Source organism: Oryctolagus cuniculus, chromosome 6 (assembly GCF_051225735.1).
Source record: "Oryctolagus cuniculus isolate XC-2025 breed Fujian yellow rabbit chromosome 6, ASM5122573v1, whole genome shotgun sequence".
Classification (NCBI taxonomy): domain Eukaryota; kingdom Metazoa; phylum Chordata; class Mammalia; order Lagomorpha; family Leporidae; genus Oryctolagus; species Oryctolagus cuniculus.
The window spans coordinates 10,588,180-10,613,967 of NC_142872.1; the positions used below are offsets into that span (position 1 = coordinate 10,588,180).

General features: G+C 53.8%; 1 protein-coding gene across 6 annotated transcripts in view; it reads left to right on the forward strand.

Annotated features, from left to right (window-relative positions):
* TNFAIP8 (TNF alpha induced protein 8) overlaps positions 1-25,788 on the forward strand; it is a 116,044-nt gene that overhangs the window by 67,519 nt on the left and 22,737 nt on the right. Inside the window, exon 1 of one of the 6 annotated variants that reach the window (XM_008254928.5) lies at positions 5,565-5,995. The exons of the other annotated variants lie outside the window; for them this stretch is intronic. Within the exon in view, the coding sequence (XP_008253150.3) occupies positions 5,965-5,995 (31 nt within the window). The 5' untranslated portion in view covers positions 5,565-5,964. Of the gene's footprint in view, positions 1-5,564; positions 5,996-25,788 lie in introns of those variants that run through there. 6 annotated transcript variants of the gene reach the window in all.

Genomic DNA, 25,788 nt, shown 5'->3' on the forward strand with positions numbered 1-25,788 from the left:
GCTCCTCTGTACAACAAAGGACTGAAAAGTTGCATAAACAGTTTAGTAGACTGAGAAGGCCTGGATATAGGAGCCAGGAGGCCTCATCTGCATTCCATGACATCTTACGGATATTATTACTGAGTTTGTGACCTTGGGCAAATCGCATAACCTCTCTTTCTTTAATGACGTATCTGTAAAATGGGTAGGACGACCCAAGGTGGCTAACTTGAGAGTCTAAATGGAACCTCTGTAAGTGCAGGGCGTTCTTGCTACATAGAATAAAAAGAGTGTGCCACGAATTCTTCAGATCTTACATTCAGACCTGGTGTTTTGAGAGTGTGTGTGCCTGTGGTCGCCTGCTGAAAGTTTTGAACAAGGAAGTTTTTAAGGAAAGAAAGAAAAACGCTGGGGAACAGATGGGTCCAGGTGGATGGCTGTGCTCGCCTCCAGTATTCTTTTTTTTATTTTTTTATTTTTTTTTTTGACAGGCAGAGTGGACAGTGAGAAAGAGAGACAGAGAGAAAGGTCTTCCTTTGCCGTTGGTTCACCCTCCAATGGCCGCCTGATCCAAAGCCAGGAGCCAGGTGCTTCCTCCTGGTCTCCCATGCGGGTGCAGGGCCCAAGGACTTGGGCCATCCTCCACTGCACTCCCAGGCCATAGCAGAGGGCTGGCCTGGAAGAGGGGCAACTGGGACAGAATCCGGCGCCCCAACCGGGACTAGAACCCGGTGTGCCGGCGCCGCAAGGCGGAGGATTAGCCTAGTGAGCCACGGCACCGGCCCGCCTCCAGTGTTAGCGCTTCTTCCCCTGATGCCCACACCCAGAGTACCGCCGAGTGCATGGCAGGTCCTGGAGACGTCTTCAGAGACTCCCAGGAACACATTTCCCCATCACCGCGGACTGCCAGGATCTAGGGGCCAGCTCCACACGCATCCTCAGTTGTCCTCGGGTCCAGGCCCATTTTGCCCACCCCCCACCACCCCAAACTCCCATTCTCATCGCAGTCCTCAGCAACTCACGCACTCAGGGCTGCTGAGGCACAGAGCTTGACCTCCCAAGTGGGCGCCTCGGAGACCCCCGCTGTCGGGTGAGCATCCTCTGCCGCACTTCTGGTGGAGGAAGTGTTGGAGAGTAGAGGCAGGTGACCTGGGCCCAGCGCAGCTGTGCAGAGGCACAGGGCAGGCCCCGCTGTCTGGGGGAAAGTGTCCAAGGACACTGGGAGAGATGCAGAGCATTCAGCCCCCCGGAGTGAGCCCAGAGCACAGACCTCTCCCCCGAGTGAGGGGGAGCCTGCGAAGAGTTGGTGCACAGAGAGAGAGCTTCCGTCTGCTGGTTCACTCCTGCAGTGGCTGCAATGGCTGGAGTTGGGCCAATCTGAAGCCAGGAGCCAGAAGCTTCTTCCAGGTTTCCCATGTTGGTGCAGGGGCCCAACTGCTTGGGCTGTCCTCTGCTGCTTTCCCAGGTACATTACCAGGGAGCTGGATTGGAAGTGGAGCAGCTGGGACTCAAACCAGCACCTATGTGGGATGCTGGCCCCACAGGTCGCAGCTCTTCCCACTGTGCTACAGTGTCAGCCCCTGAAGACTTTTCCAGGGTAGAGACAGATAATACAAGAAAAGTTGAAGAAAGCCTCGAAGTCAAAGAGAAGAAAGCCATTTTTTAAAGAAGATTTATTTTATTTATTTGAAAGGCATAGTGTCAGAGGGGGCAGAGAGAAGGAAGGAGGGAGGGAGAGAGAGCTAGCTTCCATCTGCTGCTTCACTCCCCAGATGGCCACAACAGCTTGGGCCAGGCCAAAGCCAGGAGCTTGGAACTCCATCCAGATCTCATGGCAGGGCCCCAAGCACTTAGGCCAGCATCTGCTACCTTCCCGGGCGCATTAGCAGGGAGCTAGGTCAGAAGCAGAGCAGCAGGAACTCAAACCGTGGCTCTGATATGGGATGCCAGCATTGCAGGTGGCGGCCTAACCTGCTGCACAACACTGGTCCCAGAAAACCATGCTTTATATGAAAGAAACAACTGGTCTTTTCTTTCTGATCTAAATGTTGGTGCGGGTAGAATAGCCTCAGATCTGCAAGGTGGGAATGAAAACCCTGGTGAATTTTCCGGAGGTCCGTAGGAAGCAGAAACTGCAGGCACACATCCGGTTCAGGGAGGTGCTGAGTACTTCATTGCCGGCAACTCAGAACCATCTTGGATAAGAAAGCCTGTGAGACCTTCTGCTCCCAGTCTGCCTGGGCTGCCCCCATCCATCTCCCCGATCTTCACAGACATCTGGGCCCCTCTGAGCAGAGAGAGGCCCCAAAGCCCAGGCCTGTGTTGATGGTGGTGGTGCTGTTTTTGTTTTTTCTTTTTTTATAGCTGCAGTACAACTTGGGGAGATTTTTCTGCTACTTTGTGATAAATTTCAGTTGAGAGTTGGTGCCAATAAACCTTTCTTAGAACCAAGGTGACCTGGAAAGTTGAATTCATTAGGTATATGGTCAGAATGACCAAAATTATACCAATTTCCAGATAAGCCAGGCCAATTTACATGTGGCATATGTAAATGTCTGCTAATGCTTGAATGCGTGAGTAAACCATTAGCATGTTCACCAGTGTGTTAACTCATGTCCTGACACTCAGGCGTGCGTAGGACTTTCTCCTAGTATTTCATTGCAGCTGAGGTAAAGGGTGAGTGTTGCTATTTAGTTGTCATTTTGTATCAGATGGTCTTTAACTGTTGCTGTGAATTCCAAGGGCATTGGCAGGCTAAGGGTGTGAGAGAGTTCGGTAAACATGCCGGAGTGAACAGTGGGCCAGGGTTGTGACGCAGTGGCTAAGCCTCGCCTGCAACACCGGCATCTCTGTGGGCACCAGTTGGAGTCACAGCTGCTCCTGTCTAACCCAACTCCCTGCTAAGGCGGCTGGGAAAGCAACAGAAGATGGCCCAAGTGTTTGGGACCCTGCCATTCACATGGGAGGCCACAATAGAGTGCCAAGCCCTGCCCATTGTGGTCATTTAGAGAGTAAACCAGCAAATGGACCATCTCCCCACCCCCTTCTCCTTAACTCTGCCTTTCAAATAAATAGAGAAGTCTTTGCAAAAAAAAAAAAAAAAAAAAAAAATTGTGAGCAGGTCCCTCCTATGAGGATGACAAATTCTTTCTTTACTCTCTCTCTTTCTCTCTTTCTCTTTCTTTCTTTTTTTTCTTTAAAAAAAAAAAAAGAGAAAAAGAGAGAGTGACAGAGAAACAGAGGTGGAGACAGACATAGGTCTTGCATCTTTCCGTCTACTGATTCACTCCCCCCAAAGCCCTCAATAGCCTGGGACTGGGCCAGCTGAAGGCAGGAGTCAAGAACTCCATTTGGGTTCCCCACATGGGTGGCAGGGACCCAACTCCTTGGGACATCATCTGCTGCTTCCACGTGCACTAATAGGAAGCTGGATCAGAAGTGGGGCAGTATTCTGATACTGGATGCTGGCATGGCAAACAGCAGCTTAACCTGCTGCGCCAGAATGCCTATCCCCCAAATCCTGGTGAGATTCTGGAGCCTTATTCGTGCACAGGGGCTAAACATAAGTACTGTCATCCTGCTTTGATTAAAAGCAAAGCAAAATCAAGACCACTCGTGTGAAGCAGGAGCAGACCAGTGAGCCTGGAGGGTCAGCTGTCCTTGTCACCGCGTACAGGTTAGAGGCAGGGATGAATCTGCGCAGGCTAACCAGGTGGTGGCTTTGAGGTTATGCAGGAGGATGAGGAGCACCCTGATTTATGCACAGTCTTTTAAAACAAGCTGAGCATTCATTCCTTGCTCTGAGCTAGATGAAGACATTCACCCCAAGGTGACTGCTGGATTGTATTTAAATACAAACGAAGTTTCTCCATGGGCTTCCTGAGGATCCTGGTGCATGTTCAAGGATCAGTGAGCTGCCAGCAGGACCCTAAATTGAATTACAAGGCTGACAAAGTGGTGCCTGAACTGTTCATTCAGCATTTGTTCCCCTTGGCTAAGCTGCACCAGGTGGGGCTGGGGAGAGGCTGGGGCTGAAGGTCAAAGCAACTGGGACATGAAGGAGATGGACTTAACCCACACCTAGACTTGCAAAAGGACGTTTCACAAGTGTTTCTTACAGGGGCTGTTTCTGAAAGAACACAGTGAAAGTAATTCTGGTTGGGACAGACTGGCCTGGAATATGGGTTGTCTTGCTTTGCATAATCGTCACCTTGGAAAGGTGTTGCTTTCCCCGATCACAGATCCACAGACGCAGTCTCACTCGTGTAGCACAGGGCCTTGGGGGGGGGGCCTCAGAGCCCCTGGTGACATCTTGGCTACAGTGGGGGTGGCAGGGACACATGGGTGGTGTGGGGGAAGGAGAGGGTGCATCTCTTGGGGTTCACAAAGATCTCCATCCCAGCTTGTGTCCCCGTACGCCTGGGGTGACCAAGTGTAAGGTGCACACCTTAGCAGGTCCCCGACCCCGGATCCAAGGCGAGGGGACGACCACAAAGCTGGCCATGACTTCCAGAAGGCTGGAGCCTGTGACCCTCTCAGGGGCAGAGTCCGTTTCCGGAGGCTCCACAACACTGATCTTTTCCAGATGTTTCTCCTCCTCTCCCCTCTGCTGGCTGCTGTTGTGTCCTCTAGTCCCCGCCTGCCCTTGTCAGTGACACGGAGACAAAATCCTGCCAGGACCCTAGGCGTGCGAGCCGCGCTCAGCCGCAGCGAGCGATTTAGCTCCGGGCCTCCCAGGAGTAGTTCCATCCTGCCCTGCTTGTGAGAGCATCCGCACTCTCGCGGTTCAAACCCAGTGCGGGCATGAAACCCAACGGTGTCTTTCACGAAAGTTTACTTTTAATGGTGTAGCAGTTAGTAATAATCTATGTGGTCCTTTGCTTATTTTACCTCCTAATGCCAAACATCTGTGCAGTAAACAATGCCATTTTTGTCCTCACTTTACAGATGAGGACATGGAGGCTCACAGGGGTTGCGTGATCTGCTCACAGCCATACAAACAGTAAATAGCAGAAGTGATTTAAATTCGGAATCTTAGACCAGGTCTCTCTCTCTCCTTCTCTCTCTGTCTTTTGCCACACACACACACACACACACACACACACATGAAATCTTTACCAAGTTTGCCACAGTGCCTCTGTTCTTGTGTCTAGCCCCATTAAAAAAAAAAAAGAAAGAAACGAGAAGAAAGCACTGGAAAACCCATTAAAAGGAGATAGCTTTTGTCACAGTTTCCAAATGGGTCTTTCAGACATGGTCTTTGGCCCAAGACTGGAGATAATGCAGGGCTTCCCACAGTTCCTGTGCCCATTTCTCCGAAGTGAACACCGAGGCTGCGCTGAGCAAAGGCTGAGTTTGCGCTCTCAGCTTTGGCCAGAGCCAGAGGCCGCGCTGGCCGGCCCGGATGCGGTGAGGGGGCTGTGCCCAGCGCGGAGCCATGGGGGTAGAGGCCGCCCCTCTCTGTGCGCAAGGCGCACCTCTGGCCCTCGGGAACTTGTGCCTGGTGACCGGGTCCCTCCAGTCCCCCGCTTGTCACCCACGCTGGTTTCCTGCCAAAGTGACGCGCAAACCCGAGCAGCCGTGGAGGAGGAGCGCGCGGCCGGGGGGCGCGTAAGCCCCCCAACAGGGAGAAGGCAAGTGGGCATCACCAGCGTCACCCGCAGACGCGGAGGCCGCGTTCGCACCACGCGCCTGGTCTGGGCCGCCGGCCGCGCCCCCTCTCCGCCCAGGCGGCCGCGCCCACCTGCGTGCGCCCTGCCCCAGGTCGCCTCCCTCCCGACGGCCGCGGGGCGGAGACGCGAGTCGTCACTAGGCAGAACTTTCCCCTGGAAATCCCTGCACCGGGCCGTGCCTCCCGCGCCGCCGCCTGCGATTTGGGCGAGTTTCCTGCCCGGTCGTGTGCGGGTCTGGGCTGCGGGGCCAGCTTGGCGCGCTCCCGAGGACAGGTCCGCGGCGGGCTGGCCTGCGGCCGGCGACCCCGACGCGATGCGGTCCGAGGCTGAGGAGGGCAAGGAAGGTAGGGCTGGGCTCCTCGGGGCGCGAGGGCGGAGGGGCCGGACTGGCGCCGACGGGGACCCCCGCGCGCCCCTCGGGCGGCTCCCGGCCAGCGGCACCGGGAGGCCCCCAGCGCAGCGGTCGCTGCGCTCACTCTGGAAGCGCCAGGGGGTCCCCGTTTGACTCCCGGGACGCAGGATGCGCTGGGGTCTCGGCCGCCTGCCTGCGTGGGGACCACGCGGACGGCGACCCTGGAGCAGCCCGGGAGGCTGGGGTTGCGTGGAAAAGGGGACTTAGAGAAGTTGCGGGCGCCGTGCGTTTCCGGCCAGAAGGGGAAGCTGGGCGAGTGGGGAGAAGTGAGAGATCTTTATTTGGGGAATAGTTGGGTGGTTTTTTTTTTTTTTTTCCTTTTTCTGTCTTTGCGGGCCTTTCTGTACGGAGCTGGCTTGGGGGGGCGGGGAGGCTCGAGGGGCTGTGCCGCTGGGAAGCGAAGGGCGGCCGAGTGCTTCTGCGAGAGTTCGGTTTACTCTCAACGGAGAACGGGTGACAGGGCTGGCCAGGGCCCAACCCAAACACAGTTACGCGTTGGTTTGGGGAGTTTATGCGCGTGCTTTGTTCCCTGGTGCTTTGTGTACACAAAAGTCCCCTTGTAAGTGGCGAGGTTGGGGGATGAGAGGGTAAGAGGGAAAATGCACGGGATCCTGAGGTTCCCGCCTCTGCGCAGGAGCCGCCTCTGCGGGCGCTGGTGCCCCTCTCGCAGCGCGGGAGCTGGGAGCGGGCGCAGAGCCCTGGGACCGTGGCCTCCAGCGGGCAGCGACCCTCCCCGTGAAGGCTGGGGGCTTTGTCTGCGCCCTCGCCCTGGTGAGGTAGCGTCGGGGAAGCGGGCTTGTTGAACGCAGAGGCTGGCGGGGTGCAGAGTGGCAGCCGGAGGCTGATGTGGGGCTGGGGGCTCGCTTCCCTGGCTGCGGCCTGTGTGGCTGTGTAGCAGCGGCTGGCCGAGAACAAGGCGGAGAGCAGCTGGGTTGAGAGAGCCCACTGGTGACCCCTGTCTTGTTTTCCTCCTCTTTCAGTGGGGACCGGGGGGAGCCCTTTCCCAGGTGTGTGTCACACACTTGCCTAGCCGTGGGCCCAGGCTTCCCTGATGACCAGGGGCTCCTGCCCCTTCACCTTCCCTCCCGGGGCCCGTGCCTTCTGCAGCCCTGCTGCCATGATCTGGTCTCTGTGCTTTCCAAAGACGGGAATGTTTCTTTCAGGATCGTCAGGTGCCAGAGCTTTACAGTGATCTCAGTGAGGGTGAGATACTGGATTCCGCTTTGTTGTTTGTTTTGTTTTAATTTATTTGAGAACCAGAGTTAGAGAGGGAGAGACAGAGGCAGAGAGAGAGGTCTTCCATGACCCCAGATGGTCTTAACAGCCAGAATGGGGTCAATCTACAGCCAGGAACCAGGAGCTCCTTCTGGGTCCCCCTTGTGGTGCAGGGGCCCAAGGACTTTGGCCATCTTCTGCTGCTTTCCCAGGCCATAGCAGAGAGCTGGATGGGAAGAGAAGCAGCCATGACACAAACAGGCACCCATATTGGATGCCAGCAAGGCAGGCAGATTATTAACCTACTACACCGTGGCGCCATCCCCTACTTTTTTTTAAAAGAAAAAAAAAGTATTTTATTTATTTGAAAGGCAGAGTAACACAGAGGGAGATCTTCCATCTGCTGATTCACTCCCCAAATGGCTGCAACAGCCAGGGCTGGGCCAGGCCAAAGCTGGGAGCTGCAAACCCCACCAAGGTGTCCCTTGGAGCAGCCAGGAGTCAACCAATGCCCACGTGGGATGCAGGCAGCCTAACCCACTGTGCCACAACACCAGCCCAGCTGTTGAATAACTTGCAGGAGACTGATCGAATACTTTATCTTCAGTGTGTTTCTGGGTGTGTAAGTGTGTCTGCCTGTCTCCTGGGTAGTTCCTGCAAGGCTGGCTACAGGCCTTGACCTAGAACCCACTAGCTACCACCACTGAGCTATCCGTGGAAAGAGCTGTACTATGTAAATAACTCAGTTTTCTTTCTTCTTTCGCCATCCACTTCTGTTCATCCCCCGCCCCCCGGCAGGCTTACACATCCCGTTCTGTGACGTCACCGCAAGCTTTTCCCAATGTCTGTATTGCAAGACACTTGCCTCTGGACGCTTTGTGCCTGATCGGCTCTAATGGGAAATACTCCTAAGTCATTGTGAGCCACAGTAAGCAACTTGTGTGCTTTCCTTGGGGTTGAATCTGAAAAAAATATGAAGTAGGACTCAAGTCTTCGGAGGCCCACATATTTGCGTCTGTGCGTGAATGTGGAAGCAAATGACTGGGGTATTGTTATGCCCGCATAGCTTCGAGTGTGCTTGAATCTGGGCCAGGGGTGCTGGACCTCTGTGCTCAGCCCGTGGCCACCTCCTAGAGAAGTGACTTAATTTCTCCTGCTTACAGATGAATAGGTGATTGTGCTTGGATATTAGAGGGAGAAAATAATCCAGCCCGTGCATTATTAAAAGCTGAATGAGCTGAAGATATCCAGACAGAAAATACATAGGAAAGCAAGGGGAAGGCCGTTGAAAAGAGGACCTGCACAGTGTCCACAGTTTCTGGGGGATGGGGCTCCCTGGGAGGTAGCTGCAGGCAGCAGCTTTGCACCCAGTAGCTTCCTATCGAGAAAATTAGCACCTGATGAATTAACAAGAGTGACTTTGTGGTCGGACAGGTCTCTGAGGATTGTCCCAGTGCCACACATCAAGGAAAGCAAGGCCCTTAGCCCAGCTGTTGCAGCATTGGGTACCAGGAGTGGTCACTTTGTAAGGACAGCGGAAGTAGAAGCGGGCTCATCCCCCTCCTCCTCTGCCCGCAGCAGCCATTCCCCACCACCACTCGCCAGCTTCCCCCATGCCTCGCCTGGCCTGCTCGTTGGCAGAGCAAACCGTAACCAGCGGATACTTGCTTCCCCTTCCTGCTCCCAGACCGGTAGTCTCCCTTCCTCACACCTCCTGGTGCCTGTGCAGCAGGTGTCACTGCCATGCAGAGTGCCACCCCTTCCAGCCTGGGCTCCTGCACGAGGTGAGCTCAGGCCCCCATTCCGGGGCATTGGCTCCTGCTGGGGTTTATGCCCCAAATATTCTTCTTCCCTGAACCCGTTTTCTTGGCCATCTCAGAGAGACATTTTCTGAACCCCGACCTAAACTGGGGTCCCCTCCCTCTCCCTTGGAGCACCTACTCCTGTCCCCACTGGCCCCCGTGCAGGTTAACATCTCTCTTCTTCCAGGCCACACGCTGTTGTCAGTTTTACCCCACACTGTGCCTCCAGGACCTGCATAGCCAGAGATGATCCTTCCACCCTGGGGAATGATTGAATGCATGACCTCCATTCTTTATTTCTTCTATGATCTCCACTTATTTCTTCTTTAGAAGAATCATTTTAGGGGCCGGCGTTGTGGCATAGCAGGTTAAGTTTCTACCTGCAGTGCCAGCTTCCTATATGGGTACAAGTTCGAGTCCTAGCTGCATTGATTCCCATCCAGCTCCCTGCTAAGTGGTCTAGGAAAGCAAGGGAAGATGGCCCAGTTCCTTGGACCCCTGCACCCACGTGGGAGACCCAGAAGAAGCCTGGCCCAGCCCCAGCCATTGTGGCCGTCTGGGGAGTGAACCAGCGAATGGAAGATCTCTTTCTTCTCCCTGTCTATTTCTGCCATTCAAATAATCTTAAAAGAAAAAAACAAACCACCATTTAAAAAAAAAAATACTTAGTGCTCTTGGATTTTCCTTGTCTGCCCTCATCTCCATGAAGTCTTTTTCTCCACCCATCTAGAAAAATCACATTTGCCAAAGTTACTAGTGCCTTTCCGTCACCACTGAGCCCATATTCATGGTTTTTGTCCTGCACTTACCACTAGGAGCCCAGGTGCTCTCCCATTTTTTTGCATCCTTGTTGACGACTGTGACTGCTTGCTCTCGGTTTTCCTTTCTTTTTCTACCTGCTCGGTTCTGGTCTCCTAATCCTGCATCCGGGCTCTTCTAGGAACCGTGCAGCCGGCTTCCTGGGTGACCCCGTGCTGTGAGTATCATGCAGGCTCCGCGCGTCCAGAAGGTCTGCACCGAGCCCATCCTTTCCTGTGTTGTCACAGACTATCACGGGCCTCTCTCTCTGGCTTCCGAACCGTAACCTGGGAGACATTTGGTATGCCCTCTCTGTCTCCTGCATCCAGCTGGCCACAGAGCCCCAGCCCTCACCCTCCTCACTGCCTGTGGACTGTATCTCATTCTCAGGTCCCCGGCCCTGCCTTGGTTCAGACCTCAGCATTTGCACCGTCATAATTACAGTAACCACCTCTGTCCTCGTCGCCCCTGGCTGCAAAAAGTGTAATTTAATTCTTGCCATCCAAGACAGGGGAGTTTATCCAAAGGACATTGGGTGGTTCACACGTCCCCAGGAAGCCTGGAGAGTGGCCTCTGAAATATGTCAGGAGGTTCAGCCCTGGCGGTGCCCAGGAGTTACCAGAGTGAGGCCTCACTTCTGCCTACAGCACCTCAGCCAGGACCGCAAAGGTGGCTAGCTGTTTGGTCATCCTCAGCCATCAGAATCTGACGCAGAGAGCATCCCACTGGCCAAGGGCTGGTCAGATACCTGCCCCTTGCTGCTCTGCAGGCAGAGGGAACTTCTGGTTCCAGCTTTGGTAGCAGGAGATAGGGTTTGGAGCTGACACTGTGGCATAAAGGGTAAAGCTGCCGCCTGCAGTGCTGGCATCCCATATGGATGCTGGTTAAAGTCCCAGCTGCTCTGCTTCTGATCCAGCTCTCTGCTATGGCCTGGGAAAGCAGTAGAAGATGGCCCAAGTCCTTTAGCCCCTGCACCCTTGTGGGAGACCCGGAAGAAGCTCCTGGCTCCTGGCTTTGGCTTCAGATCGGTGCAGCTCTAGTCGTTGTGGCCAATTGGGGAATGATTCAGCGGATGGAAGACTCTCTCTCTCTTTAAAGATTTATTTATTTACTTGAAAGTCAGAGTTACACAGAGAGAGAAGGAGAGATGGGGAGGGGGGTTGCCTCCTTCTACCACTTGTGCAGTGAGCACCTCTCTAAGTAGGCAGGGAGTCGGTATGTGGGTCTCCAAAACAGTTCAACAATGTGCCTGCCACACCATGGACCAGACCCAGCTGGCTGAGTGTGGCCACGTTTGTTTGCTTCCTCATTCCCCAAACAGTGCCATTTCCTCTGCTGGGGTCCACTCTCTTGTCCTTCCTCGCATGGGGGCATCTCCTTCATCACCCAGCACAGTCTGGGGCAGGTGCCCTGCTAGGCTGTTCCCTCACCCTTCTCTGTTGGCAGTTGGACTGTATTGTCACCTTGTGTTGTGGTTCTTAGTGCTGGTTTTTTCCTACTTCACTATGAGCTTTATGACAGCAAAGTTTGTACCTTTTCTTTTCAAGTTGGATTTGTTTATTTGAAAGACAGAGTGATAGAGGAAGAGAGAGAGAGAGAGAGAGAGAGACATCTCTACTGGTCACTCCCCAAATGGCTGCAGTGGCTGAGGCTGGGCCAGGCCCATGTCACGAGCCAGGAGCTTCTTCCGGGTCTCCCGCGTGGGTGGCAGGGGCTCTAGTACTTGCTCCATCATCTGCTGCTTTCCCAGGCTTGGGAACAGGAGCTGCATTGGAAGCCAAGCAGCCAGGACTTGAACCAGTGCTCCAGGATGGGATGCTGGCTCAACCCCAGTGCATCACAACACTGGCCCCGTGTTTTATTCTCTGAATCCTCATTGCCAGACTGAGGGCTTCTCATAGAGGAGGGTGTAATGAAGCCTTATTAAGTCTGTTCATTCATTCATTTACAGTGGGGTTATGTGAGCTGGTGAGACCTTTTTAGAGCACAGCTAGGCGGTTATCTGGCTTCATTTTATAGGCGGAGGGCCTTCCAAACGTAAAGGACACAGCCATTTAAGGGTTCTTAAATTTTCCACTAATATGCTCCTAAAAGCAGAGGCAGAGCAAGCATATGTCTTTGATTACTTGGGCCAACATCTCACATTTCCTCGCGGGCTGGCAGAACAGTGCAGTACTGAAACTAAAAGGCCTCACGCTCTTACGCCAGCTCCGGTGCCGAGCATCTTCTTGCGTAGGTTATCTCCATGCAGACTTGTGCAGGAACCTCTTGTGTTCATTTCCACGAAACAGTGAGAAAACGGAGGTTCAGAGAGGTTACAACTCTACCTGCAGCCACAGAGCTAGAAAAGGTAGAGCCAGGACTTGAACTGAAGCTCACAGAGCCTGTGTCTTTTATCCTTGTGTAGAGTTTCTGTGCCATCCAAAGCTAGCCTCACATGTACCCAAGTGAGTTCAGCACCCCGTGGTCGCCCTTGTGCTCTGCGTCCGTGTATATCCTCATACCCCTGTCTTGAGAAGCAAGCAAGGAGGGGAGAGACAGGCATCCTGGAGGAGGAGCCCAGTGCCCAGGCTCCGACTGCCTCTCTGCCACCCCCTGCCTGCTGGCTGCTGCCCAGGAGCATAGCAGGATTCCCAGATGTGTCTTCTCACCCCGAAGCATGAGATGTGGGAGCTGCCTGGAGCCCTCAAGTGCAAGGGGCCCAAGTGCCTTGGGGACCAGAGAGGGGCCTCAGTTGCTGTGTCAGCCTGAGAAAGGAGACTGTGCACCAGGGTTCAGCTGTGCGCTGTTCTGTTCTAACTGCTGGGCTACTCCACAGCATCTGCTGTGTTTCAGGTTGCATTAAGATCTACAAAATGTGTGCATGTAAGCGAGTGAGTGTCAGCACAGTTGTGTTACACTGGAGTCGCCCATCGTATCCCCTGAACGTGTGCTGGTTTGCTGTGGATTGTGCATAGGCCTTGGCACTTTTGGTTACAGCTTTCCATGGTTTAAATATCATTTGACAGGTGTCCCACCTGTGTGGGTGCAGTGGTTTCTCTGGGCGCTGGTTACCTTGAGTCTCGCTGGCTGCAGCATCCACTCCCCAGTGGGCTAACAGGAAGCTCACTTTGATCAGCCAGCTGCCAGTCGAGTGACTGAGGTCAGACTAGTGCAGGGAAGCAGTGCACTGCAGGCCGTCTTCCAGAACCTTCCTGGGAGCTCGGCATTGCCCCACATCCTGGTGTTTGTAACCCTTCAGGGGAGTGAAGAATGGAGACTTCACTGGATCAAAGGGGCCAGTACTTGAATGAGCATCATTTTTAATAGACACATGATAATTGTACATACTAGTGTTTCTGGAGCACAGTGTGGGGTTTCTGTACAAACACACAAGTGTAATGATCAAATCAGGCTAATTATCATTTGCATCCCCTCAAACATGTATCATTGCTTTGGGCTAGGAACACGCACAATCCCTTTTCTGGCTATTTTGGAATATACCAGTACAATAAGTTAGTGTTAACCATGCTTACCCTGCCCTGTGCTATAGAACACTAGAATGTGTGCCTCCCATCTGTGTTTCTGGACCCACCGGCCACCCGTCACTCCCCACTCTCCCCAGGCCTTTCGTAGCCTCTGTGAACCACTACTGTGCTACTTCTGTGAGGTCAAGCTGTTTAGTTTTTCTGTATGTGGGTGAGACATGAGATGTTTGCCTTTCTGTGCAAGGTTCATTTCATGGAACACTATATCCTCCAGGTTCATGCATGTTGTTGCAAATTACCTGTAATTTTCCACCATTTTCATGGCCGAGTGATATTCCATTGTGTACATGTATCACGTTTGTTTTATCCATTTCCAGTGGACACCTCCGTCGGCCTTCTCTTGGCTGTTGTGAATGGTGCAGCAGTAAATGTGGGAGTGCAGAAATCTCTTTCACACACTGATATCCGTGCCTTTGGGTTATGTTCCCATCATGGAATTGTTGGATCATAGGGTTGTTCTGTCTAGTTATTTGCGGAACCTCCATTCTGTTTCCTGTAGTGACTGTACTAATTTACATTCCCACTGACAGGGCGTAAGAGTTCCTTTTTCCCCACAGCCTCATCAGCATTTATTATTTTTGTCTTTTTGATAATAGGCGTTCTGACTGGCTGAAATGATATTTCACTGATCTGCGTTTCCCTGATGATGAGCGATGTGGACCATGTCTTCATACAGGAATGCTAGCCAGCCATTTATATGTCTTCTTTGGGGAATGCCTGTTGGGATCATTCGTCCTTTTCTGATTGGATTATTTGGGGTTTTGACTTTCCTACTCTGGATATTAATCCAGTGTGCAGATCTTTCCTCCCATTCTGCAGGCTGTCTCTACTTTGCCGATTCAGTCTTGTTTGTCAGTTGAGCTCTTGGAGGGGTCTTACCCCAGGAAGTCTGAAGTCCAGAAGTGTTTCCCAAGCCCCCTGGCCTGGCGGCTGTCACGGAGGAGAGACGGCCGGTTGTGCTGTGTTGGTTTTTTTGTAGGCTTCCTCCTCTGTAACAAGGAATCCCAGTGGTATCACGGCAGCTGCCATACAGTGTAGCATCCTCACCGTTTGGACCTTCTGTACTGTGGTAGCTGATGCAGCATCACTCAGTGCTACGCAGTCTTCAGTAGCTTTGTCCCCTGCTCCCTCCCTTCCCTGCCCTTGCTGTGCAGAGGGAATGAAGAGAAGGGAGGCCAAGTGGTGGTTCAGCTCTGACAAATGTGTGGCACCTAATGTGGCTGCCCTCGGTGCCATCCCTCACGTAGCAGGTGCAACATATGCTCCTAGGCACTGGACCCGGGTGTGGTGACCTGTTCCTGTTTGTGTCGTCATTAGCCTTGGAGAGTGGTGTGCTGACGAGGACTCAAAGTGGAAAGCGCATGGACATGTGTCATGTTCACTCCTGTGCAGTGGACATCACGTGATAAGCTGGTACTGCCTGATACTCCCAACTCTGTAAACCTAAATCCATTTGGGTCTTTTCTTCCTCACCTCTGAAGTTTTTATCAGCTGGGGTATATGTCAGGCCTTTCTTGCCCCTGAATTATACCATTGAACAGTTAGCATAACGTGAGAGATTAAATGTCTGGCTGCTCCCATCTGTTAGTAAGCCAGGAAGTAGCCCGAAAGTGGGTGGCTGAGCAAGAATGCGACAGGGCCAGGAAAATCTCAGAATCCACTGATTTCATCTCAGAACAACATAGTTTCTTTATTGGCCATAAACCCTTTGCATGCCAGCATTTCTATGGGTGTGAGAGGATGCTAACAACCAGGAGATCAGGGAGCTGGGTGTGGTGTGGTTGTAGCCCTCCCTGCTACAAGACTGCTCTTCAAGAGATAGCGTAAGGTGAATTAAAGCAAAGCCAAGGCCTGTGCCCATCTGTAATGTTCCAGAAAGGTCTGCAGGGAGAACTCTTTGGCGATTAAAATTACTGCCCCTGCAGCTACCCATAGAGCTCACCTTGATTTCGCCTTCAAAGCAACTTGGCAGATGGTTTGCAGAACCTCTTCATCTTGGACAGCAAGCACTGAGGCCCAGAAGGGGGTCACCAGGCCCTTTCCACCTGTTCTTCAAGCCGGGATTTTTGCAGTCATAGCCTTAGCACTGTGGAGTTTTGCAAGCACGAGTTTAGCATCAAGTGTTTTGCGTGAGATTTCCTATAGGAGGACAGATCTAACCCATGTGGATGTCACTCGTTACCTTTTGGGGAATTACAGAACCTGAATGGAGTGTGAACAAATGCAGATTTCCGCTTTCATCCTCTGTGGGAGCCCCGGTTGTATATGTGGTAGAGCCAAGGCAGGGTGGTTAACCCGTGAGCCCACTTTCATTCACTCTTTTGAGAAGGTCATTCACAAAACTCTTGTGAGGGTGGAGAGAGAGTCTGCGCTCTGACATGGGACAGGCCATGGCAGGTGCAGGTGGGCTCCCACAGCCTCGCCTCCCCACGTGGGCCAAGGCCTGGAGCATTCTGGGAGTCAGAACACCTGCTCTGCAGACGTGAAGCTGCAGCCGCTGCTCCCCCAGGCTCTGAGCAAGCGGCCGCTTATGCTTTGCTCTAAGAAGAATTAGCCAGGGGCTGGAGTGAGTGGGCAGTGACCTGCCGAGGGCTGTGTGTGCCTGGTTGAAGCCTGTGCTGTGAGTCCATTCCCTGGGCGCATTTTCAGGTAGAAAGGTGAGAGAGGGAGGTGTTTGTGCGCCTGGTGCCCCCTGTGGACCTTGTGGGGAGCAACTCGGACTGGACTGAGTTACTGGAATTAAGACTTATTCTATGCATCTGCTCTCCCACAATATGGCGCTGGGAGAGGAGAAAACAGCTTCTACGCAGCTGCCTCTTGCCAACTTGAGTGATGACCTCCAGGAGCTGATCCTGCTCCTGATTGGAGGAGAGCAGCGTACTCGGCGTGTGGGCAGCCGAGTTGGGATTGGCGGAGGAGGACTATAAAGGAGGAGAGAGACGGCATGCACGAGGAACATCTAAGGGGAACATCTATCTGAAGGAACACCTGTGCAGCCCCCGAGAGAGCCAGCCGGCGGTGTGCCGCTCCCCTGCGGAAGTGGGGAAAGTGGCCAGGGGGAACCGCCCTTCCACGGAGGTGGAAGGGACAGTAGCCAACCCGGGAAGAACCAGCAGCAAACCCGGGGAGGGCCGAGCAGACAAAAGAACAACGCAGGGTCCTGTGTCGTTCCTCCACGAAGAGGGGGAGCCACAGACCTCAGTGGGAATTCTTTTCCAGCTTTGTAGTGACAAAAGTGCAAGTGATGAGGAGCCAGGTTTCTCCCCAGAAGGTGGCAGCTGCTACACAGAGTGTCCTAAGTGACCAGCGCAGCCTTGGGCTCCTGGAGCCTCGAGACCTCCTCTGCCCAGGTGACGTCAGGAGGAGGTGGAGCAGTCAGTCTGTGGCTGCTGCGAGCTCACTGCCCCGATAGGTGTTTTCACGTGGTCTGCTCCATGAGGTGCTGTCTTCCGTGGACACTCACTGCACTGACTCCTGCTTCCGGGGTGGCTGCCCTTCCTCACGCAGTGCTGTTTGTCTACGGCCTTGGTACTTGTAGCAACAAAGTTGTCTGAGCCAGTACCTGGGGAAGCAGAGACTGTGTGTGTGTGCACTCATGTGGATGTGTGTGTGTGTGGCTGTGTGTGCACGTATTGTATACACGTGTATGGGGTGTTTGCATGTATATGTGGGGGTAGCGTGTATGCACGTATGTTTGTGTGTGCATGTGTGCACATATGTGGGATGTTTGTGTACATGAGTGTATTGTGTGCGTGTATGTGTGTGTTTATGTGTGGGACTCCTTGTCCTCAAAGGACCACTGGTTTGGAGCATCGTGCACAATGTGTGTACATTCATAAGGCAAAAGCACTGGTACTTGGTGGGGAGCTCAGAGTGAGTGCAGCCAGAGGGCCAGGTGCACCCTGTGAAACTGCAGGAGAGGGAGTTGGCCCTGAAGGCCATGCTGGGCAGCAGTGACTTCGCAGAGGGCCGGCTGTAAGCAGGTGGAGAGGGTAGCCAGGGCCCTGTGTGTGCTCAGAAAGGACGTTTGCAGCAGGTGTGGGGTGGATGGCCTGGGAGTCCATTGGCAAGCAGTGTTTCAGTGCCTCCTGGGCCAGGCTAGAAACCAGGGGCCTCCCAGAGGGACTGTGGCAGCAGAGAAGGCTCTGGGAGTCAGGAGTCTCCCTCGACGCGTGCCTTCGCCCCTGGTTGTCTGTGCAACCTTGGGTAGCGGCTTAACCTCTCTGAACTCATTTCACATCAGAAAAATGCGAACAGTAATGTATGCTGGAGGGACCTTCTGGGCAGGAAACACAGTTATCGTAAGGAAGGGGGTTGTCGAGCTGAGTGGAAGAGGGGTATGTGGACCGCCGTTTGGGGAATCCTGAGCCAGCGAGCACCCTGAGTTTGTGCGGAGGGTGAGACAGAGCTGGGTATGAGAGCCCCAGGGCAGGAGGTGGGAGCTCAGCAGAGGTCTCCCCTCTGTGATCTCAGGAGGAAGGGCCGCAGAGAGAGCAGAGGGTGTGCCGAGCACCTGTCTTTATCTTTGCTGGGGAGAAGGGCGGAGGGGACCGAAAGGGAGCTCAAGCTTTCTGCCAGGACCAGCCCTGTCTGCAGAGAGGGGCTGCTGTGCCCTGGGTCAGAGAGTTCACTGAAGAGTTCAGTTGGCTAAGGAATGGGAGCACCTTGGGGGTGTCCGGTCAGTATTCAGGGGGTGACTGAGGAATGCAGGGAGCGGGGAGTGGGAGACCACTGCCCTGCTGGGAGGAGCTGGCCAGGGTCTCCATTTCCACCTGCTCTCCTGCCCCTCTACTGCAGGGCCCTCTCCTAGTCCCCGTCCGCTCTGGCCATGCCTGAGAGCTTATGCACAGGCTGACCCTGCGGCATCACCCGAGATAAGCACTGCTCTGTGCAGGAACGCGTGAGCATCCGTACGGAACCTAACCCGGCTACCACAGGAAGTGAATACTGCAGGCTGGGGAATCTGTGAAACTTGGAGTTTATTTGGCCGGTGGTCCCCAAGACTGGGAGGGCCAGGAGAGGGCCGTAGGCATAGTCAGCACCTGGCAGGGGTCTTGCCATGGGTTAGCATTGTTTCCAAGGGATCACAAGGCAAGACACCCCCTCCTTGTCACTGGCCAACCATAAACTGGAGGTTCTCACAACCTCCTCCTCAGGTTCAGGCATTTGCTGGATTAGCTCAGAAAATGTAGGGAAATACTTGGTGGTCTATTGCAAGGGGAGCAAGTCAGGAGGAAAAGAAATGGCAGGAGTGCAGAGGTCAAGGTGCCAGGGAAGGGGGGAATGTCCATCCCAGCAGCTTGCTGCCATGGTGACGGAGGGGCAGTGCAGGTACAGCTGCCGGCACATGGTTGGTTCCCAGGTGAGCAGTCCCTTCCGGAACTTTATTTGCATGAGCCCAGGTAAGGTGGGAGGGGTTTACCCTGGGCAAAGGAGGAGGCCCCTCCCACTCCCATCACTCAGGAAATTCCAAGGATTTTTTTTTTTCTTAAAGATTGATTTATTTATGGGAAAGGCAGCATTACAGAGAGGGGGGGAGAGAGAGAGAGAGAGAGAGAGAGAGAGAGCGAGCAGATGGTTACAAAGACTAGAGCTGGGCCAATCTGAAGCCAGGAGCTTCTTTGCAGGTCTCCCACCCAGTCACAAGAGCCCCAGGACTTGGCCATCTTCCACTGCTTTCCCAGGCCATAGCAGAGAGCTGGACTGGAAGTGAAGCAGACTCAATCCGCCGCCCGTATGGGATGCAGGCACTGCAGGCGATGGCTTTACCCGCTTCGCCACATGCCAGCCCCCAATTTCTTAGGACCCTGTCCGGCAGCCGGGGACAAAGCCCCCAATTTCTTAGGACCCTGTCCGGCAGCCGGGGACAAAGACAAAGACGAATTTCTTGTTGTATCATAGATCACATGGCTCTCCATACGACGAGGATGCCTCAGCCAAGCTCATAAGAGTTTTCTCTCCTCCCTTTTACCTATTCTTCCTTTGTTCCAAGCACGGCTCTCGGAAAACTGGATGCTTCTGACCGGGGGCAGCCTGGCCTCGGCCTTGGAGCTGGAATGCCTTGGACTTAAGTTGTAGACACATTAGGTAGGGTTTGGGCAGCACTGGTAAACTGAGTCAGCCTGAGCACGTCAGCCGGTGGGGATGTCCTCAGGCCCAGCACTCTGGCGTTCGTGTTGAGCTCAGCGCCCAGACAGCCTCACGCGAGAGTGCTGGTAGGCCAGGAGGCTGCAACCGCACCGCCGACAGAGCCCTGCCCAGACCTGCCCCGTCCGTGCGGAGTCCTTGTTTCTCATTCTGTGAGGAGCAGCCAGGCATCAGCGCACAGCCACACTCATGAGACCCTTGTCACCTTCCTGAGACTAATCTGAGAACTGAGGAAGCGGGTAAATGCACCCTTGCCTGTATCCCTCGTCTAGACCTCGGCCTCCCGTTCTTCAGACAAAGGTGATGAAAGGGAAGTTTCCACGGAGGCAGTGTCCAGGGGCACGTGGCTCCTCCAGCTGAGAGCGGGCAGGGAGCCAAGGCAGCCAAGAGAGCAGGGCTGGTTGGCAGATTACAGAGTTTCCAGGGAGGGGGTGAGTGGGACGAGGAAGCAGGCGGGCCTGGAAGCCCAGGGTGGGCTTCAGGCCTGGTGCAGAAGCTGCCAGGGAAGCCAAGGAGAGTGGAGAGAGGAGGGGAGGAGAGAATAACACGGAGAACAAAGGGCTGTGCACAAGACTAGCCCCAGAGCTCACTGAGGGGAAAGGTGTTTGGCTGGCACTCTGGGTGCCTTTGATTTTTTTTTTTTTTTTTGACAGGCAGAGTGGACAGTGAGAGAGAGAGAGACAGAGAGAAAGGTCTTCCTTTGCCGTTGGTTCACCCTCCAATGGCCGCTGCGGCCGGCGCGCCGCAGCCAGTGCACCGCGCCGATCCGATGGCGCTGATCCGATGGCAGGAGCCAGGTGCTTATCCTGGTCTCCCATGGGGTGCAGGGCCCTGTCGCTCCCCCTCTTCACGGAGGAGCGACACTAAGCCCTGCCTAGGCTTCATATCCGAGTCACGGCACCATTATGTCGCTCCCCCTCTTCGTGGAGGAACGACACTAAACCCTGCGCTGTTCTTTCGTCTGCTCGGCCCTCCCCGGGTTTGCTGCTGGTTCTTCCCGGGTTGGCTACTGTCCCTTCCACCTCCGTGGAAGGGCAGTTCCCCCTGGCCACATTCCCCACTTCCGCAGGGGAGCGGCACACCGCCGGCCGGCTCTCTCGGGGGCTGCACAGGTGTTCCCCTTAGGTGTTCCCCTTAGATGTTCCCCTTAGATGTTTCCGGTGCATGCCGTCTCTCTCCTCCTTTATAGTCCTCCTCTGCCAATCCCAACTCGGCTACCCACACGCCGAGTTCGCTGCTCTCCTCCAATCAGGAGCAAGTCCTACAGTTTATTGGCTGAACTGGAGGCAGCTGTGTAGAAGCTGTTTTCTTCTCTCCCAGCACCATATTGTGGGAGAGCAGATGCATAGAATAAGTCTTAATTCCAGTAACAGTCTAGTCCGGGTTGCTCCCCACAGGGCCCAAGCACCTGGGCCATCCTCCACTGCACTCCCTGGCCACAGCAGAGAGCTGGCCTGGAAGAGGAGCAACGGGGACAGAATCCGGCGCCCCGACCAGGACTAGAACCCGGTGTGCCGGCGCCGCAAGGCAGAGGATTAGCCTAGTGAGCCGCGGCGCCGGCCAGGTGCCTTTGATTTTGCAGTTACCGGGAGCTGGGTGCTGGTCTCCAAGTGTAGTGGTGGCCTCCGGGACACAGAGGCTGTGCCATTCTTCCCAGGCAGGGTCACCACGCTCAGGAATGCGGCCGCTCTTCCGGCTGCTAAATCGGGCCGGGCAGAAGCCAGGGCTGTGTTGTCTTGGCTTGCATTTCTAGTAACTTCCTTACAGGGTTGTAAAAATGATTTCCTGCAGGCGGCAGACGGCTGGTGACGGACTAGAGAGGCAGTGGTGCCAGCCTGGGGGCATCACTTGGAAGCTGTCTGCTGCCTCCAGCTCGTGGATGGCTGTTTGAGGAACACGGAGCCCCCACTCCTGCCAGCGAGGGCAGGCCTGGCTTCTGGGGTTTCCCTCGTTAACAAACCTGACGGTGCACAAGCTTCCTGAGCATTCCAGGCTGAGAGTTTTTATGGGTAGCCCTGGTTTCAATTATCTCGTTCACTCAGCCCTGGCTCTGCGGTGATGGTCTCGTTGATAACCCCAGCAGTGTAGGCACGTTCCTGGGAAGGGCATTCCTGTCCCAGCCAGCACTCACGGCATGCTTTGTGCTCCCCCCACCCCCACCCCCGCACAGCTGGTTACTGGGAGGGGAGGCACTCCTGTAGTCCTCAAAGGGGTGCGGTGGCTGGCCTGTTTAGACATGTGCATGGGTTAACCACTGGAGAGGCAGTGGCCCAGCCAAAGCCTCCCCCCCCCCCCCCCCCGCAGCCCACAGGGTCGCTGGGAAAAATGCATAACCATATTGCCTTCCCAGATATGGGTTTGGTTTGTTTGTTGTTGTTGTTGTTTGCAAAGTGATAAACCTTTATTGGGGATAGGGTATCGTCAGAATGGCAGGGACAGATAGAGAGCACCCAGTCACGGACTGGGAGCGTGAGATTACATGGTTGAATGGAGAGAATACACCTGGGCAGGCCAGGCAGGCAGCTCAGCCGAAAGGCAGAGAACTGAGTGTGCAGTCTGTTTGGACTCCCTAAGTTTTTAAGGGAGTCTGTTTACCCACCTCCCCCTCTCTTCCAGGACAAAGGATGGGGAGTCCTAGCAGAAGGGTTTGTTGGGTGAAAATTAGCAAAGTCCTCCCCAGATTTGCTGGCAGTGGTCTTCCCTCAGGACTCGGGGAAGGTTTTATTGCCCCATGTTATCAGGTCAGGTGACCCACTTGGTCCTGAGGAGAGAATTCTCCTGGGAGCTTCCCTCAGGGGAAGGGCTGGGACCACCTGGGCGATTACTAGAATCTGGACAGGGCTTTGAAGTGCAGCATGCTGGGCTTCTGGAGCTTCCACAGTAGGTGCTGGTCTTCAGGCCTCTCTCACGTAGAGACTGGATTTCTGACTTCCTACCTGACCTTCCCCCCTTAAGAGAGAATTACCCATAATCTTACCGGGATAAAAGGCTGGAGGTCTGTCTTCTGCAGCTACTTTGGAAGCTGACAAATGGGTGCAGAGATGGATATGGGTATTTTTGTCTTTCTATCTGTCCTGTGGTGTTTGAGAGTGGCCTTAGGAAGCATTGTCCTGCTTGGTCCAGAGAGATGGGTTCTTAATGTGACCTTGTGGTCATTAGGCCATCAGTTAACACATCTATCTGGTTTAGACCTCTGCGTTCTATCTCTTTAAAATAACATTCTTAGGTAACCCCTTTTTGAGTGGACCAAATATTGTTTTTAAAAGATTTATTTTATTTATGCATTTCAAAGACAGAAGAACAGAGAGAGGGAGATGCAGAGAAAAGAGATCTCCCATCCATTTCCCCAAATGGCCTCAATGGCCAGGGCTGGGCCAACCCACAGCCAAGAGCCTGAACTCCATCTGGGTCTCCCATGTGGGTGCAGGAGCCCAAGCACTTGGGCCGTCTTCCACTGCCTTCCCAAGCACATTAACCGGGAGCTGGATCAGATGTGAAGCAACCGGGACTCAGACCAGAGCCCATGTGAGATGCTGGCATTGTAGGTGGTGGCTTGACCCCTGCACTATAATACTGGCCCCTGGGTGAAGCAATTTAAAGGAAAAAAGAATACATTGGCTTTTCATTGTTGTTTGGTTCCTGGAGTCATTCCACAGTCTTTGGCGTTTTTGTGAAGGAATGAGTGGGAAGGCAGCTGGACCCAGGGCTGGGCGTGGGAGAGCTGTTGTCCTTGGCAGTGGTACTAGAACGTCACAGAGCCCACCAGCAGTGCTGTCTTAGCCCAGTGCTTGCTGCCTGCTGCTTGGTTTCTCATGGCACCCCCATCCCTGTTTTTGCAGTAGTCAAACCTGTTTTCGTTGTATGTCTTTTAGAGCTTCAGTTAGTTGGATGTGTGTGTGTGTGTGTGTTTGATGCTCTTTTTTAATTCCATGAATGACTCAATTGAACAAACGTAGGCAGCTCCTAAGGCTGGCAGGAAGTGTTCGTATAGATATGACTAACCAGTTTCCAGGCTGAAAAATGAAGGGGCCATTTCTGGACAGAGTAGGTCTTTGTCACTCGTTTCAGCTTGTCTGACGAGTGTTGCAGTTCAGAGTCAACCACTTTGCTTTCTCGTTTTTGGTCCAGGCCTTCATGTGCCCTCACATTTTCTGTTACACAGGTTGGAACTTACTTCATGCTGTTGGTATTTTGTTGGTTTTTTAAGATGAGCAAGCTGATACATGAATGTCTGTGCAAATCAGAGTCCATGTTCTCTCCTTGTTTCCTCTTCTATTTTTAGCTCTTTTTCAATCATCGCCCTCCTGAGGTGGCTCATGGAAAAATAACCTCTGCCAGCTGTGAAGCCACTGTGCCCAAGTGCCTGGTGCGCTTCGTGCCTGGCAGTGGATCTGAGGCTCTGGAAGCCGTGTTTTCCCGAAAGTCACTGCCCCTCCATCCAGCGCTGCTTGGATTTCTTTAGTCAGGCAGCATCGTAACGACCCAGGAAGAACTGTACTACAGCTATTTTTTTAGGACTTTAAAAGTAACTTCAGGGGCCAGTGCTGTGGCGCAGCAGGTTAAAGCGCCAGCCTGCAGCACTGGCATCCACATGGGCTCTGGTTCAAGTCCTGGTTGCTCCACTTTCTCTGATCCAGCTCTCTGCTATGGCCTGGGAAAACAGTAGAGGATGGCCCAGGTCCTTGGGCCCCTGCACCTGCATGGGAGACCTGGAAGAGGTTTCTGGCTCCTGACTTTGGAACAGCTCAGCTCTGGCCATTGCAGTCACTTGGGGACTGAACCAGCAGATGGAAGACCTCTCTCTGGCTCTACCTCTCTCTGTAACTCAAATAAATAAAATATTTTTTTTTAAAAAGTAACTTCATATTTTATTTCCTCTCGCTCTCTTCCTGATGTAATTTCTCTTTCCTTAATTTAAGAGCGATCTGGGCTGGCGCCACAGCTCACTAGGCTAATCCTCCACCTTGCGGCGCAAGCACACCAGGTTCTAGTCCCGGTCGGGGCGCCGGATTCTGTCCCGGTTGCCCCTCTTCCAGGCCAGCTCTCTGCTGTGGCCAGGGAGTGCAGTGGAGTATGGCCCGAGTGCTTGGGTCCTGCACCCCATGGGAGACCAGGAGAAGTACCTGGCTCCTGCCATCGGATCAGCGCGGTGCGCCGGCCGCAGCGCGCCGGCCGTGGCGGCCATTGGAGGGTGAACCAACGGCAAAGGAAGACCCTTCTCTCTGTCTCTCTCTCTCACACTGTCCACTCTGCCTGTCAAAAATTAAAAAAAAAATTAAATTAAATTAAACAATTTTAAAAAAAGAGCGATCTGTCTCTTCTTCCTTCCGTCTGCCTGTTCTAAGCAGGGATTTTTAAGAGAAGTAGGTGTTAGAACTTATGAAGTCTGACACCACGTTTATGGAAATGCTAAGTTAGACACAGCATTTATTAGAGTGTCTCGAACATCAGCAGAAAAGTGCCTCTCTCATGTGCAAGTGTTCGTGTCTGGCAGTCTATTTGCTTTTCAAATCAGAACGTGTGCCATGGGACAATGATTTAAAATACAAAGTGCATGCAAATATTTCTAGTTTGGGTTAGGGCACATCAGTTTTGGAGACATCTTTAAGGACTCAATTAAATCCCATTTGCCACATTTAGAAATAGATCTTCAGTGTACAAAGAGTGAGGTTGCGGCGTTGCCCTCGGGCAGGGCGTGGCCGTGCCTCTGACTCGCTAGGACTCCTGAGCTCACCCCGTTCACTCACAACCAGGGGGACCAAGCAGCCCCTTTTGGGGTACAGGAGTCCTCTGGGCAGAGCAGGCTCTGCCTGTTCTAGTCGGTTGCTTTCAGGGAGCAAAGGGGGCTGTGACCTCGGCTGGGCTGAAGTGGCAGTGTCACGTTGCCCTGAAGTGGCTGTGGCTCTTCTTGGTGATGGGCACGCTGCAGACAGAGAGGAGCTGCTGATGACCCTGGCACGTGAGGAGAGGCACTGGCCCCAAGTGCGAGAAATATTTCACGGAGCTGAAACCTCCAGAGCTTTCCTGAGGTTCCTCACTCTCCCGACATTGCAGCTTCCCCGCGGCCTCTGGCCTCTTCCTCTGGTTCTTCAGTCCCCAAGGGTTTAAATGCCTGGGAGGTCCTCGTGCCTTTTCCTGGCCGGTTCCCTTGGAGCCGCCGTGGGTGGTGTTGGGTCTCCCAGCATGCTTTTCGCATGAGCGTTCAGGCCTCAGCTGAGAGCCCACACACCCCATGG